We start from the raw sequence: 15327 nt of genomic DNA on the forward strand, positions 1-15327 counted from the left end.
CAGAGGAACTGGGCGAGCAGCAGCAGGTGGGACAGAAAAATGGAGAGATCATTAAGAAGTTTGTCTTTGTTCATAATCTCTCCTTCTGGGGAAGGATGTCTGGCCTTCTGATCGTTTCTTAGCCTTTTGGACAAGAGAGAGAAACAAAGGGGGTTCACTTATGTTGCTTTCTGTACATCCTGAGAGCTGCCTCAGGGAGTTCCAGGCTGTGAGGACAATTCGCTTAGATTAGTGCTTTCTCAACCACTGTCTGTTCAGTGGTGATTCTGTGTACATAAATATGATGTTGTCCACCCTTGTGCCCTGGAGAGATGGCTCAGTGGTTAAGAACAGTGGCTGTTCATCCGGAGGTCCTGAGTTCAATTCCCAGCACCCACATGGAGTCTGATAACCTTCTATTATGGAACCCAGTGACGACCTCTGGAGTGCAGTCACTCCTGCGGAGTACTCAAATACATACATTCATACATACATACATACATACACACACACACACACACACACACACACACACACACACACACACACAAATCTTTGAAAGAAAAAGAAATTGAGCCAGGCATGGTAGCACTTGCTTTTAATCCCAGCACTCTGAAGACGTGTGTGTGTGTGTGTGTGTGTGTGTGTGTGTGTGTGTGTGTGTGTGTGTGAGTGAAGTGGAAACTTGAGGGATCTTTGGAAAGTCAGTTGGAGGATGTTCTGCTGGGGCAAACACTTGAAGGAATGTTTTTGTTAAAATGGACTCAGGTGTGAAAGGCTAAGGCAGACTGGTGAAGGATCAGTTTGCTGAAGCAGTCACAGGAGAGAGGATGTTCTGCTAAAGCAAGCATGAGAAAGGACACGTGATGAAGGATTCTCTGCTAACAACACACATTTGTCTTGGTCTGCCTCACATTGCAGAGTCGAGCTGCATTTTGTGGGACTCCATAGAGAGAAACACATCAAAAACCTTCTGGTAGTGTGCTGCAGTTTCTTACCTCTTCTGAGGACTCAGGTGGATTGGATGCACTTGCTGAGGCAAGACCCATACCGAGGCAAGGCACGTGGAGGACACGTGATGTTGGGAGCATATAAATAGGACTCCATGGAGTGACAGAGACAGACCTTGGCTTGCTCTACAGCTAGCCGTGCAATGTTTGTGGGTCTTGAGTCTCCACTGTTCTTCGCTTCCCTGAGAGAGGCACAGCCAAGAACTTCTCCTGGAGTCCCTCCTGGTCCCTTCTTGCTGCTGAGGCTGAGGCCTGGCTGTCTACTAGATCATGTCAATGCTGTTGCTAACCAACTCTACTGAAAACCAGCCATTGCCCTAGTAAGGCAGAGGAGACTGCGGCAAGAAAAACCTTTTCAGATCTTTTCCCTGTGGAGTGGGGCCTGTGTTGTTTGCTTGTGGGCTGGGAGGTGGGGGAGGTGGTGTTTGTTTTCATTCGCAGTCTGAATCTATGACCATAAAGCCCTCACACGCAGGCATGCACACAGTGCAATTATCAGTTTCATTGATCTTTTAAGAACAAGGTCCAAATCAAAGGGATAATTTCATTTTTAATTAGACCGCATCTCAAGTGCCTTTGCTTAAGATAAGTGCCAAACTTTCAGGACACTGACAGACCAGAAAGCCCACAGAGGGCCCTTGTCACAGTCTGTGATGTTTGATTAACAAACACATTGCATAAATGGTGGCATGAGTGAGACAGACAGTCCCCAAGGTCCTGTGACACATCATTGAAAGAACTAGGGAACAGGAAACCAAGACAGCCCATCCAGATGACTTCAGAACCCACAGACAGGGATGGTTGCTATTTGTTTTGAAAAAAAAAATTTTTTTTTGAGCCAGGGTTTCTCTATGTAGCTCTGGCTGTCCTGAAACTCAATATGTAGACCAGGCTGGCTTTGAATTTACAGAGATCTACCTGCCAGATTGCTGGGATTAAAGGTGTTTGCCACCACGCCTGGCTTGAAACTGTTGCTTAAACTTATCTGACGGTAATGGCTCTAAGGTAGGGAAAGCCAAGAATGTAGTAGTAGCCCCTTGTAAGCCTTGCAGTCTTCCCTCATCTCATAAGTATTCATCAAGGCGTTGATCCAGTGTTAAGAGTGACCTACAAGTATTTCATAAGCTCTTTAGCTTTGCAGTCTTAGAACAAGTGATTGCTTGACTATATCCCTGCTCGGTTATGTTATGATAAAGCCAGGGAGTGGCCTGATATTGGAATTTTAAATTTCATTTAAACAATTTTCCAAATCTTAAAATCTGGAATAAAGGGCCCTGTGACCATATATTCTTGGTTATAACATGAAATGCAAACAACCTCAGTGTGTTGGTGCTCTCAAATTCTGTATCCTCCCATTCCCCACCCCCACCCCACCCCCACCCCCAAGTGAGGAAGAGGGGAACCTGGACAAGCTAGAAGCATGAATGTTAAAGTGTGAATGAGAGTGATGCAGGGTGCCATCCATCAGGGCCATGCAAGTGGGCAGGACCAGGCTGAGATGAGGCCTTTAACTCTCCAGCAGGGTTGACGGACAATGTCTGTCTGTCCTCTGGAGGACAGGGGTAAGCTACCTTTTGTGGCCACAGATGAAGCAGGCAGGGAGGGATCAGACACAAGTGTGCAACCCAGATGGTAACTTCCACTATTTAGCTCCCCCTCCCCCTCCACTCTGCAGATCTCACTGGCTGCCAGGCAATGGATTTATCCTCTTGCCATTCAGAATGTGTCCTGGCCTCACTTGCCACAAGTTCTTTTCCTCATCAAACATTCTCCGGCTCCCTAATGAGAGTGGTCTCCTCCCAGGCTCATTGCCAGAGGGAAGCATCCCCAAAGGTTAGCACTGATGGTATCCATCTGTGCAGTGTTTTCTGGTATAGGGAGGGCCGTTCACTTAATGCGTGACCTTGGGGAAGTAAGTTGTTAATCTCCCTCACCCTGTTTCTTCATCTGTAAGATGGGGTCTCTGAAAGACTTTTAAAATTATACATAACTACCAAGTCCAGTATCGGCCTCAGTAAATTATATCTACTGGGATTATTCTTAGCCGCAAGTCTACAGAGACTTCCATCTGGTTCCCATTTAATTCTCTAGGGGTGTTTGTTTGTTTGTTTGTTGTTTGGTTTTTGGTACTTATATTCAAACCCAGGTATCACCCATGCTGAGTGTGAGCTTTCCCATTAAGCCACTTCGAGTCCCAAGCGTTTATGGTTTTATTCAAGTCTTCCTATTGGTACATGGAAGTCCACTTATATAATGAACTCTGCTTGGTACCCAGGAAGAATGAGTGGGAGGGCGCGTTCTTGTATGTTCTCTCAGCACAAAGATTATCCTTGTTTGTCACTGGAGGAGGAGGAAGGGTTTGTGTTTTATTGAAAACTAACCCCAGCGGGAGCAGAGTAACTCTTTCTTCTCCCAAGGGCATCCGTTCTGTTTTTAGTCATTTTGAAACAGAGTCTCTTGTAGCCCAGGCTGGCTGGGAATACACTGTATCCAAGGATGACCTTATTATCCCTTTGAACTGATCTGCTCGCTCCTACCTCCCAGCTGCTGCCATTACAACTGAACTTCGGGCCTCATGCAAGCCCTCTGCCAATTGAGCTACATCCCCTAATCCTTGTTTCCGTTTTAACTTTTTGTTCTAAGGATAAATTAATAAGCTAAAATGTAACATGAAAAATTTGAAGTTGCCTCGGTACGGGAGTAGTAACTCCCGGGCAGTGTTGAGCCATGTGACTAGGATTTTGCGGTCCTGGTGGCCTCTACCCTGAGAGAATTTGAGCGTTTGAGCTTGATAGTGGAGTGAGAACAGCTTCTGCCTTCCCAAGCCAGTTGAGTCTGGTAGCCATCCTCCTCTAGGGAGGGAGGACCTTCCTGTCCTTGCTTCTAGATCTGCTGCCTTCTGCCTCCTTTCTAGTTCCAACTTCCTGTACTGGCATCTCGAGGCTGGCCATTCCCTGCGTATGATTCTTACCTCATCACCTCCTTGTCTAAGACTGACTCCTCACCCACACAGCATCTTGAATGCCTGTTCATGCTCATGTGGGAGCCTTTCTCAGCCCATTTCCTCCCTCCTCCTTGAATCTATGCGGTCTCCCCTCTCAATAATCAAGCTTACAGCTTAACTCACATCCAGTGTATGCTCATTCATGCTCCGAGATGTGGCCTGCTCCTCAGGATGTCTTAAAGCGCTTGCATTATATAGTTCATTATATAGCTGAGGTTGAGAACCGCTCAACACGGTTGATCCCTAAACTGGTGCTAGCTTCTAATAGCTTACACCAAAAGGTAACTACCTGCTAAATATGACTAATAGCTGCCCCTAATTGGGTTGTTACTGAGCGGAGGCTATGTGCAGAACCCTTTGTATCATGTGTATTAATCTCACTTTATAGATGAAATAAACAAAATCAGAAAAGTAGATTGCTCTGGCTGAGGACATAGCTGCTAACTGGCTATGATGTTTGCTTGCTTGTTTTTTAACTCACTTATGTGTAGACTTGGGACACATGGTCTCATTTGCTGGCAGTGGCATCTAGACAACCATGACCAGTGTAAACCCATGAGGCGTAAAATAGATTTCTGTGTGGCGAATGGCTGTCAGAAAGCTATTGTGAGACAATTTTCCATCAACCTTGACTCCCATCCTGAGGTCAGAGGGTGCTAGTGTCCTCTGTCCCCAGTCATCCCAATAGAAGATGTTTGATGTAAACGACCCCTGAAGGGGTGGACCGCCTCTTGGAGGAGATGCAGGCTCATTCACCCCTGAGCACTGCTGTTTATCACAGTTGCAGACGCAAGAAGAGTCCAATATAATTATATGTAGCTTTGTCTCTAAGAATATGAAGACTTGACATTTCCTGGCTTGTCAAAGTGTACATACACACACACACACACACACATACACACACACACAATTTTGCATGGAGCATAGAGAGTGACTATATAAATAAAGAGGCAATGTGGTGAGTGTCAGGAATCCCCAGGAACATGAGGCACACGCAGCAGCCTGTGCCAGGGCAGAGGGTCGCTAATTGAGTTCAAACCTGTTTTCAAATGTTGTTTATTCCCCTGCAGGGCATACAAAACCATTGAGGATGATGACTTGAAGTTCCCCCTTATATATGGAGAAGGCAAGAAGGTAGGCTCAAGTTCACCCCTGGAATGAGAGGAGGTGTCTGTGGCCTTTTGCTTTGTAGAGCCTGTGGCAGTCTGTGTGCTGTGTGCTTCACAGATTGGGGCAGTCTGGGGTTTTATGGCCTTGACAACTTGAACAAACATCATTTGCATCATTCCCGAGGCCACCTCTGTCTTGAGGGTGCAGGGAGTAGGAGGATTTAAGAGGTATGGGTGAACCCATCAGACAAAAGTCGGTTTTATGAAAATGCCCCGGTTTCTGTCCACTCGCGTCCCTCTTTGAGGTTTAAACACGACCATTTCCACATGTGTCATTCTGTCCCACAACCGACAGCAAGCTCAGAGGCAGGTCAAGCTGGCTGTGTTGTTACCTCTACTGGAAGACAAGGCAGCTGAGACTTCAAGGTGAAAGCAACCCAGGCAGAAACACAGGCCCAACAGAGGACAGCACCAGTGTGGGGTGCTCACCTGGGGTTCTCATTTCCACCACTGAAGTTCAGACTTTGTACATCAGCTTTCCTGCTTGCCCCAACAAAGGGACTCCAGGGTGTCATTGCAATTACACGACAGGATCAAGAGCCCAGACTGAGATAGCAGAGCCATGGCTGGTCCCAGTGCCCTAGTCAGAAGCAAAAGCTGAATAACATGGTTGAACTCAAAGAAGACCATAGATATGAGACCCGAGAGCACATGTGGAGGAGCTAGTGAGGCTAGCACCGAGATAAGGAGACTTGGAACCCATCCCCAGTTAACCAAGCCGCCTTCTGCATCCTCCTCTGCAGGCTGCCTCTGAAAACAACTTGTTTCAATTCAGAGCTAAGAGTTTCAGTTAGAAGAGGACAGTGTGGCCACACTGAAGAGATACTTCAAGTGGATCATTTATCAGCGTTAGATAATATTTATCAAGAAGAAATGACTCACAAGAATACCAAAGCATCCCCCAGTCGCTGATACATGTGCGACATGTACTCTGTCCACCTGTGTCTAATGCACTCTCCTGGACAGGAGAATGGACTGCTATCGTTTTTTAGAAGGTTATCAGCAGTGAGATTTTTTGTTGCTGTTGCTATTGTTTTTTAATTTTTTTTTCTTTTTAAGAATTTCATACATGTACACAGTGAAAGATGATATCCATGACTGTTTCTCCCCGATGGCACAGTGAGACATTTGCCACCAAACCTGATACACCTGGGTTTGATCCTTGCAACTCATATAATAGAAAGAACTGAATCCTGCAGGCTGTCTTCTGACCTCCACACATTCCTGTGATACACACACACACACGCACACGCACACGCACACGCACACACACACACACACACGCGCGCGCACAAACACACATACACACGCACACACAAACACACAAGCCACGACATGGTGGCTCAAGTCTGTAGCCACACAGCCTTCAGAAGACTGAAGCAGGAGGATTTCAGCAGAAGGAGTTGAGGGCCACCCTGAGCCTCAATATGAAAATCCCTTTTAAACCCTAAAAGTGTCATGGTCTCATTTCTACAGTACTGTAGACCCTATCTGCCTTCTGACTTGAGACTCCCTCAAATCCACAGGACTTCAGAGAGACAAGGGTGAAGATACTTTGTTGAATTATAATGTGTGTGTGTAGGGGGGTTTCTTTCCTTTTTTTACATTTATTTAATTAAAAGCTGCAGCAAGGATGTGGAAGTCAAAGGTCAACTTGCCAGAATCAGTTCTTTTCCTCCATTAGGTGGGTTCCAGAGGTCAAATTCAGGTTGTCAGACTCAATGGCAGGTGCCTTCTCACCTGCCCTGAATTGTAGTGTTTCCTCTTCTATTTACTTCAACCTTGCCTCTATGAAGTATTTAATGTTATTATCCAAGTAACAGAGGAAAATCCAGGCTCAGGCATTTGAACTGCAACATTATGGACTCTAATATTGGTGACCCACTGTTCAGCCATTAGGTTTCATGTCACTCAGCCTGACAGGCAGTCTGTCCCTCTGTGTCTGCCTATCTGATTCTGTCCATCTTTTGGCACCAAATTTAGTGTTGCCTCCTCCATGGGACCTTCTCGGTAGAGTTTTCGTTTCCTCTAAATTCACATATTCCATTGTTGATGAGCGTCCCAGAACTGAAGCACATTTCATAGTTTGGATACATGTCTCTTACCCCCTTAACCAAGTTCCTTCATAATAGAGGTGGGGCCTTGGACTTTGGTGTCCTTCCAACATGGTGTGTACACATAGTAGGTACTTTAGGAGAGCTGGCTGTGTAGATATTAATGCAGTATGTTAATTCCACAAAACGAGTTTACAGACAATGTGAGGCTATAGTCCAGATGTCTGTGCATACTGACATTTTGTTCCTTTCCACCAGAAGGAGTTTTAGGAATATTGTGGCAGATCATGGAGAAGCTAAAGATTTATTTACTCTAGCCATAAAACTTAAAGAGTAGAGATCTGCAAAGACAGGAACTGCCCCAGACTTACTATACCTTTTGTTAGTGTTCTGATATTGCCAAGGACGTAGCTAGTGTCCGGTGAATACCTGTAGTGTAAATGTGTTTGGATGGATGGACAGATGGATGGCTTGATGGGTGGGTGGGTGGATGGATGGATGGATGGATGGATGGATGGATGGATGGATAGGTGGGTGGATGGATAGGTGGGTGGATGGATAGGTGGGTGGATGGATAGGTGGGTGGATGGATAGGTGGGTGGGTGGATGGGTGGATGAATGAATGGATAGGTGGGTGGATGGATGGATGGATGATGGATGGATGAATAGGTGGGTGGATGGATGGAAAAATAGATAGATAGATAGATAGATAGATAGATAGATAGATAGATGGGTGGATGGGTGGATGGATGGATGGATGGATGGGTAGATGGATGGATATGTGTGGGGGTAGATGGATGAATGGGTAGGTGGGTGGGTGGATAGATGGATGAAAGGGTGGGTAAGTGGATGGATGGATGGATGGGTAAGTGGGTGGGTGGGTGGATGGATGGATAGATAGATGGATGATGGGTGAGTGGATGTATGGATGGGTGGGTGGATGGTTGGATGGTGGGTGAGTAGATGGATGGATTGTGAGTGGATAGATAGATGAATGATTAGATGGATGGGTGGATGGATGGATAGATGGATAGATGGATGGATGGATGGATGGATGGATGGATGGATGGATGGTGGATGGGTGAGTGGGTGCTCTTGATTGAGTATGAACTGATTTCAGTTGCTGTAGACAATACACACATTACGTTTAGTTTATTTTCAGCACCCTTCACTTCCTGCTCTACAGAAGCAAGCTGAAGACAGACAGCAACACCCAGCAAGCCTGAGATACAGCAATGATTCTGATGAGCCTTTCCCTGCTAATATGACTCATCTCAGTTAACATCCAATGGCATAGAAAGATAGGCAAGAGGAATTGGGACAGGATGCTGTCACTGTGTGTATTTCTGATAACTCTCTGCTTATACTCCTAGGCCCGAGTAATGGCAACTATTGGAGTGACGAGGGGACTTGGGGACCATGACTTGAAGGTTCATGACTCCAACATCTACATAAAACCATTCCTGTCTTCAGCTCCAGAGGTACCATGATGCTTTTGTTTATATTTTATGCAATACAGTGTTATGTGCCTGACAGATCTAATGTCTCTCATGCCAGCCTGCCCTCCCCTTGAGTACTTGGATTCATGCCCTCATCATCTACATAGCGAGCTGTGCCACCTCCTTCCATTTCTCCCACATATTGCTATAAAGTGAGCATCCCCCCATGGATGCTGACCCCTCATGTCCCAGCAGTCTTTGGTAGCACCACATGTCTTGGACCAAAACCCAACTCCAATAGTCATTGCAGGCTTGACATTTGATATAAATTTCCAATCAGATCGTTGTATTGCTCCCCTCCCCCTCCCGCACAAACCAATTGAACTTGGTTACTGTTCATGACCTTGAATTTCTCACGCTTCTTTACATCCAGTCCTGCCAAGAATTCCCTGTCCCCATCCACAGCATCCAATTCTTTCTGTGGTTTAGCTCATATATATCTACATCTCCGTAGGTTCTCAACCTGTGGATCAAGACCCCTTTGGCAAACCTCTGTCTCCAAAAATAATTGTATTACAATTCATAACAGTAGCAAAGTTGTAGTTAATGAAACAGAAATGAGAATAATTTTATGGTTCGGGGGGAGGGGGTCACCACAGCATGAGGAACTGTATTAAAGGGTCTTAGCATTAGGAAGGCTGAGAGCCACTGTCCTGAGGTGACATCCTGATTTCTGTGTCTCATACAGAAGTCATGTTTTTTGTCTACTCTTCCTATGCACAGGGGAATATTTTCTGAGGCATTTAAAAATCAATGCCTTGTAGCTCAGCTATTCATCTGGATATCTCCTTTGACTTGATTTTAGTTAACCAGAGAGAACGTGTGTCATTTGGGTGTTATTTGGAGAAGTTAATTGAAAAATATATCTGTCATTTTGTCTGTTAAAGAGAGTGGGGGGAGAGAGGGAGAGGGAGAGGGAGAGGGAGAGAGAGAGAGAGAGAGAGAGAGACCCTACAATATTTTCTCAGTACTGGAAATGTTACAAGGTTCTATGTTGGTTTTCATGGTGTATTATATAGAAAAGATTTTGTTTCCACGTTAAAGACAAATCTGACAATATAAAAATCTATTAGTCAGCCAAGGATGGTGACACAGGTGACACAGTCCTAGCACTTAAGAGACTGAGGGATGAACATCACTGAATGTTCAAGTCAGCCTGGTCCACATAGTAAGTCCTAAGCTGGTCAGGACTACACAGGGAGACGGCCTCAGACAACAGGTGAAGCAGGGCATAGCATACTGGTGCACACCTTTAAGTCCAGCACTTGGGAGGCAGAGAGGTCAATGGATCTATGTGTTTGAGGCCAGCTTAATTGATGTAGTTGGTTTCAAGCTAGCTGAGGCTACACAATGAGACCCTGTCTGAAACAAAACAAAACAAATCAAATCAAGGAAGGAAAGAAGGAAGGAAGGAAGCAAGCAACCAGATGTACTAATGGTATGGAGGTGGATTTTTCTTACACAGTAGGAAGCCTGGAGTTTGTTAGGCGGCTGCACCTATGTTTCTCTGGCTTTTCCTTCACTGCCGGCCACAGGGTGGAGGCAGCAGCTCCAAGCATTACGCTTTCTTTGTGGTTTTGTTTTGCTGCTGTTCTATATCTTGTGAGTTTAGACTTCGTTTATTCTGTTGTTTATTTATTTATTTATTCTCCAAGGATTTCATGTGTGTACACAATACGTTTTAACCACATGCCCTCGAGCCCTGCCCCCAGGCCCCCTTCCCACAATATGACCCGCCCCTCCCTGCCTTTACTTCACACCCTCCACTTTTCTTTCTTTCCATTTTTTAAAAATAACCCATTGAGTCCAGTTAGTGCTGCCCATATGTACATGGGTGTGGGGTCACTCACTGGGATGAACGGCACACTGAGGACCACACCCCTAAAGCAAAACAGCCTTCCCTCCCCCAACAGCCAGCAGCTGCCAGTAGCTCTCTGCTACTCTCCTGAAAAGTGTAGGAACAGGCTCCGCCCCATGTGTGCTCACTTAAATCTCATTGGTTAAGATCCTGTCACTCTTCTAGCTGCAGAGGAGGTTGGGGGACCGGAGAGAGCTTTAGTTCCCAATTTCTGTGGTAGAGAAGAACAAGTCATACTGTTTGCCATACTGTGAAGAATGAGCTACTAGAGCCATGTTATACTGGAAATAACCAGAGTGTATAGGCTCAGCTCCATGCATGTGCTCTGCCCAAGTAAAGTTGTATAATGGAGGTGGCAATTCATTGCATGCTCTACCACTGAGACACACACACATGCACACGCACACGCACTCACGCACGCCTAGTGTGTGCTGGAGAAGGAAATGTGAGACAGGGGTCTTGTTGTATTGCCCAGGCTGGCTTCACATTCACGATCCTCCTGTCTTGGCCTCCCTACTGATGAAGTCCCTAGTTATGAGGCTGCACCCCGTTCAGTAGCTGCTTTTCTGATGTAGCTCATTTTTATTGTGGGAAGCACAAATTGACTCAAAGTAACCCCACAAAGGAGGTGTTTAATTCTATTAGAAGGCATCCTTCTAGTGTCTACAAAAATGAATATTATGAGTGTACTTCTGGAATGAACAGCAGAGCCACAGCAGAAGCCTACAAGAGTTTTGCTGTTCTAACTAGCTAGCCACATTCCACAAGTCCCAGGCAACCCCTCAGCCACACATCCATATCGGAGAGAGGAGTTTTGATGGGCCCAGCTCACCCTTTATACCAGGCTACAAGTGACTTCCAAACCTGAGGTTTGCCCTTCAGACCATGCATCTGCTCCATTATCCTCCGTGGGCACCAACAACCATCTAGGCCCAGTTCCCAGGCAGAGCTCTAAACAAGGTTAATCCCTTTTGAGAGCATCAGAGTTAGAGCTGGCATGGAAATTTCTAGTAAACATTAGGCATGAAAGACACCTCCCCCTCATAGACCCTGGGATTGTTACATGGAATTAGCTTAATATGTGTATATATATATATATATATATATATGTATATATATAATGGTAAAGTGCACATCCATGCTACAGGTATTTTCTCTCAGAGCTCTCAGAGCAGCTCTGGATAGCAAGGTCCCCGCTGGGCAGAATGTCCACAGCCCCCTCTCGAGTTCCTAATCCCTCCATGCTGGCCAACGCTAGGACCAGGAGTTACAGCCAGGGCTGCTTCTCACCAGAGGAAAGTAATAAATTCTGAACCCTGAACTCTCTTTCCTTTGAACTCCACCGAGCATGGGGTTTGTAACTGGGCTCATAAAACTGTACTTTCTCCCTTGGGGGAGAGCATTCATCCGACATGCTAAATGGCAACCTAACCTTTGCCCTTTACAGAAGCCTCCCAGGGGATCTCAGGAAATACTAATGAAGCATTTTTGGCTTTTTCAAGCAGCCTTAAAGCCTCCTCCTCCTCAGCCTCCCGCCCATGCACACATGCAGATACTTCTTTGTACAGGGGAGCCTGGCTCAGTGTGGTTGTGGTACAGTTAGACTTGACAGAGCATCTCTTTACTGCGCTGCTGTTCTTAGTCAGAAAAAAACCCGCTCTCTCTGAAAAAAAGCCTTTCAGAGTTGGAATCTGTGGGGCTGGTTGTTGGCTGTGGCCATCACGCTGAGATGAGGTTGTCTGAAGTGTATTTCCCCTGTTTAGCAGAAACTGTACTGTAAGAACGTCTCCCTGTGCTCTGTCTAGCATCCCTAGGATTTTCACAGCAGCACGTCACTCCTAACAGAGTTGTGCGGTAGACAGTTATTCTACCCATCCTGTACACTGGACATTGAGACTCAGGAAAATAAAATTATAATACTTGACGGGCTATACACCGCCAAGTAGCGAGCTGGCACGTATAACCCACATCTGATTAGGCACAGGGTCACTGTGGCAAGAGATAGAAGCTCAGAATAACTCAGCATGTACTGGTTTGAGAGGCTCTGAAAAGGTCACCTCTATTTTGAACACCAGAGCCCCTGGTGCTCCACGGTTAGAGTTTCTGGGACGGATGCTGTTGGCCTCAGACTAACTGCAGATGATGGCTCAGGAGAGTGGGTAATTGGAAGGACTGTAATGGCCTCTGTGTATGTAAACCCAAACCAGACAGAACTGTGTAAGAGACGACTGCGGGCCTACGATTTAGCCTAATGGATATGGAGTATATATACCAAGATCTCTTGCACAAGATTAAATTTGTTATACATTTTAAATGTTTCCAGATGGACGCGCCTTAGCCAGAGTCAGGAGAGAGGGGGGAGGGCACAGTTAGAAGAAGAGGAACAGTTTGAATTGACTAGTGTGGAGGTTAGAACAGGAAAAAAAAGAAGATAGTTTCCCCAGCCTCACCCCCGCACCCCATCTCCACTCGTTAAGGCTAAAACCCTTTACTCAAGAGACTGATAAGATCATATCCAAGAGAGACATAGCTAGGCGGCTTCTGTTGGGATCCCAGAAAAGCGGGTTAATTTACTTAAGCCATCTAATGAAGAATCAGACTGCTCCCCTGTCTTCAGGGTCTTCCCCCTCCACTCACGAATGCCCCGCCCACGTTCTCTGCAACCTCCCGGGCTTATTTTCCTGCAATGCTTGGGCTCTGCAAACATGGATCTTTTCCTTCTCATTTGGGTTCTAAATTTCAAATCCAGCTCAGTCTGGTGGTTTTAAGGACTGGAGCTGGGGGAAGGGGGAGGGGAGGATGTGATTCAATTCTAAGAAAAAGAGCTCAAAACCCTTCTTGGAAATTCCCACTGATCCCACACATCACTGCGGCTCCTAATTTGATTTGATGAATTAAGTACAAATAAATCAAAACCATGTGGATCAAATTTATGTTTAAAAAAATTGCAGTGGGGTTTTAAAAGTTAGAGAAGGGTGTCTTTCTAGCCAAACACATCTTCAGTTTTGCTGAACACAAGGCGCTGGGGAAAAAAAAAAAAAAAAAAAAAAAAAAAACTTGAGTTTGCCAAACCTGAAGAGCAGCCGCCAGGTTTCCGGAGCCTCTCTCAAACCTTCTGGGGTCTAAAGCAGAGATTTCTAGCCAAGACCTGAATTCCACAAGAGGCCCCCGCCAAAGGAACAGGGGCCTTGCTAGCAGCAGGCTGCGGGGCTGTGTGGGAGACTTTCACTCTCCCTGTCAACAAGCACCTGGCTTTCTCTGTGTGACCGCGCCGACAGCAGCCCCTCCCCGGGCCTCTCCGGCCAAGTCTGCCTCTTGCCTAACTAGGAAGCTCGAGGCTCAACTGTGCATCCTGAAGAGTTCAGAACTGAGCTGATTTGTTAACTCAGGCACCGGTGCCCAAGCCCTCAGCATTGCCCTCTCTCCTAACAGTCCCCCCACCTCCAGCCCGGCACACAAGCATCCTGTTACTCAGACAGCTTGGCACAGGCCGAAGGCCTCGACTTCCAGATGTTCCCTGCTCCCCGCCCCTTTGGGCCTGTGACAGGCCCTCTGTAGAGCTAGGATTCCTAATTTCACCCTTCTTTTCCGGCCTCCACTCCAAGACTGTGCCCCAGTTTGGGCTCTTGGAAGAACAAGGCCCTTTTCTGTCTGGGGGCCGTTCTGCAGAGCCAACTCCCTCCCTCCCTCCCTAACCCCGCTCCGCAGTACAGCCCAGCCAGCCAGAACCACAATCAGGCTAATTTTCTCTCTGCTTCGCCTCTCCTCTCTCTGGTTTTCGGGAGTCCGTCAGCTGTTTCTTATAACACCAGCTCATTTAGCTCAATCCTGGGATTTTTTTTTTTCTATCTAGGTAATCTTTTTGTTCTGAAACTCTCCTCTCATAAAGGACAAAGAGCTCGAGTCTGAGTTCCACACCAGTCACCGGCAGGCTCCCAGTTGCTTTTCCTTCATCATGGGGCTTGGCTTGGCCTGGACTGGTGGATTATGGGTAGGAGGAAATCAGAGCGTCAGTGAAATCCTGGGCATGAGGTCTGGTGTGTGGTGATGGGCAGTAATGTTCTCCCCTTCTTCTTTCTTACTGGCTTCCGGAAGACTGTTTCACACTGAGGCAGTTTCATATTGAAAGGAAATATGTCTGGGAGTCCTGGTTCTCCCCTTGCAATCAGGAAGGATATCTACAGCCTTCTATTTATGTTTTAACGCCCATAGTTTTCTGGTTCTTGGTGACTTTTTGTGCTCCAGGCTACAATCCCCATTTGTGCTCCTGCCGTCTAGTTTATAAGAAACAATAATTCTCAGGTGCCATGAGAAGGAAAGTCACTTGTGCAAGCGAAGCTTACTGTGGTTACATGAGAATAATCTAGAGAGTGAGGAACGATGTTATGCCCCGACAGTCTTCAAGCCTTCTAAAGGGGTCGTTCTCTTTGGCAGATAGAAATGGGAGAACATATTTTAAAACAAAAATGCACAATGGGCATGGAAGTGCACACCTTTAATTCAGTACCAGAAAGCACAGGAAGGTGGATGTCTGAGTTGGAGGCCAGCCTAGTCTAAGTAGCAAATTCCAGGGCAGCCAGAGCCATATAAGAGAGAGACTGAGTCTCAACAAAACAAAACAAAATAAAATAAAATAATAAAGAAAGAAAAAGAAAAACACAGGGAGAATTTGTCCGTCCAAAATTGGAATTAGGGGCCATCTCTAAGTGAGACTCGTTGAAGAATAATTAGCCATAAGCCCTGTTGCTTGCTTC

The 15327-nt window shown here is 46.2% G+C and overlaps 1 protein-coding gene across 1 annotated transcript in view; it reads left to right on the plus strand.

The window, feature by feature from the left end:
- The window catches only part of Ppm1h (protein phosphatase, Mg2+/Mn2+ dependent 1H), a 273399-nt gene that overhangs the window by 230940 nt on the left and 27132 nt on the right, over nucleotides 1-15327 (plus strand). The window contains exons 7-8 of the mRNA XM_021174330.3: nucleotides 5064-5127; nucleotides 8590-8697. Coding sequence (XP_021029989.1) covers nucleotides 5064-5127; nucleotides 8590-8697 — 172 coding nt within the window. The remainder of the gene's footprint in view (nucleotides 1-5063; nucleotides 5128-8589; nucleotides 8698-15327) is intronic.

The sequence above is a fragment of the Mus caroli genome, unplaced genomic scaffold (genome assembly GCF_978045245.1).
Source record: "Mus caroli unplaced genomic scaffold, Mus_caroli_1 scaffold_9, whole genome shotgun sequence".
In the NCBI taxonomy this organism is placed as follows: domain Eukaryota; kingdom Metazoa; phylum Chordata; class Mammalia; order Rodentia; family Muridae; genus Mus; species Mus caroli.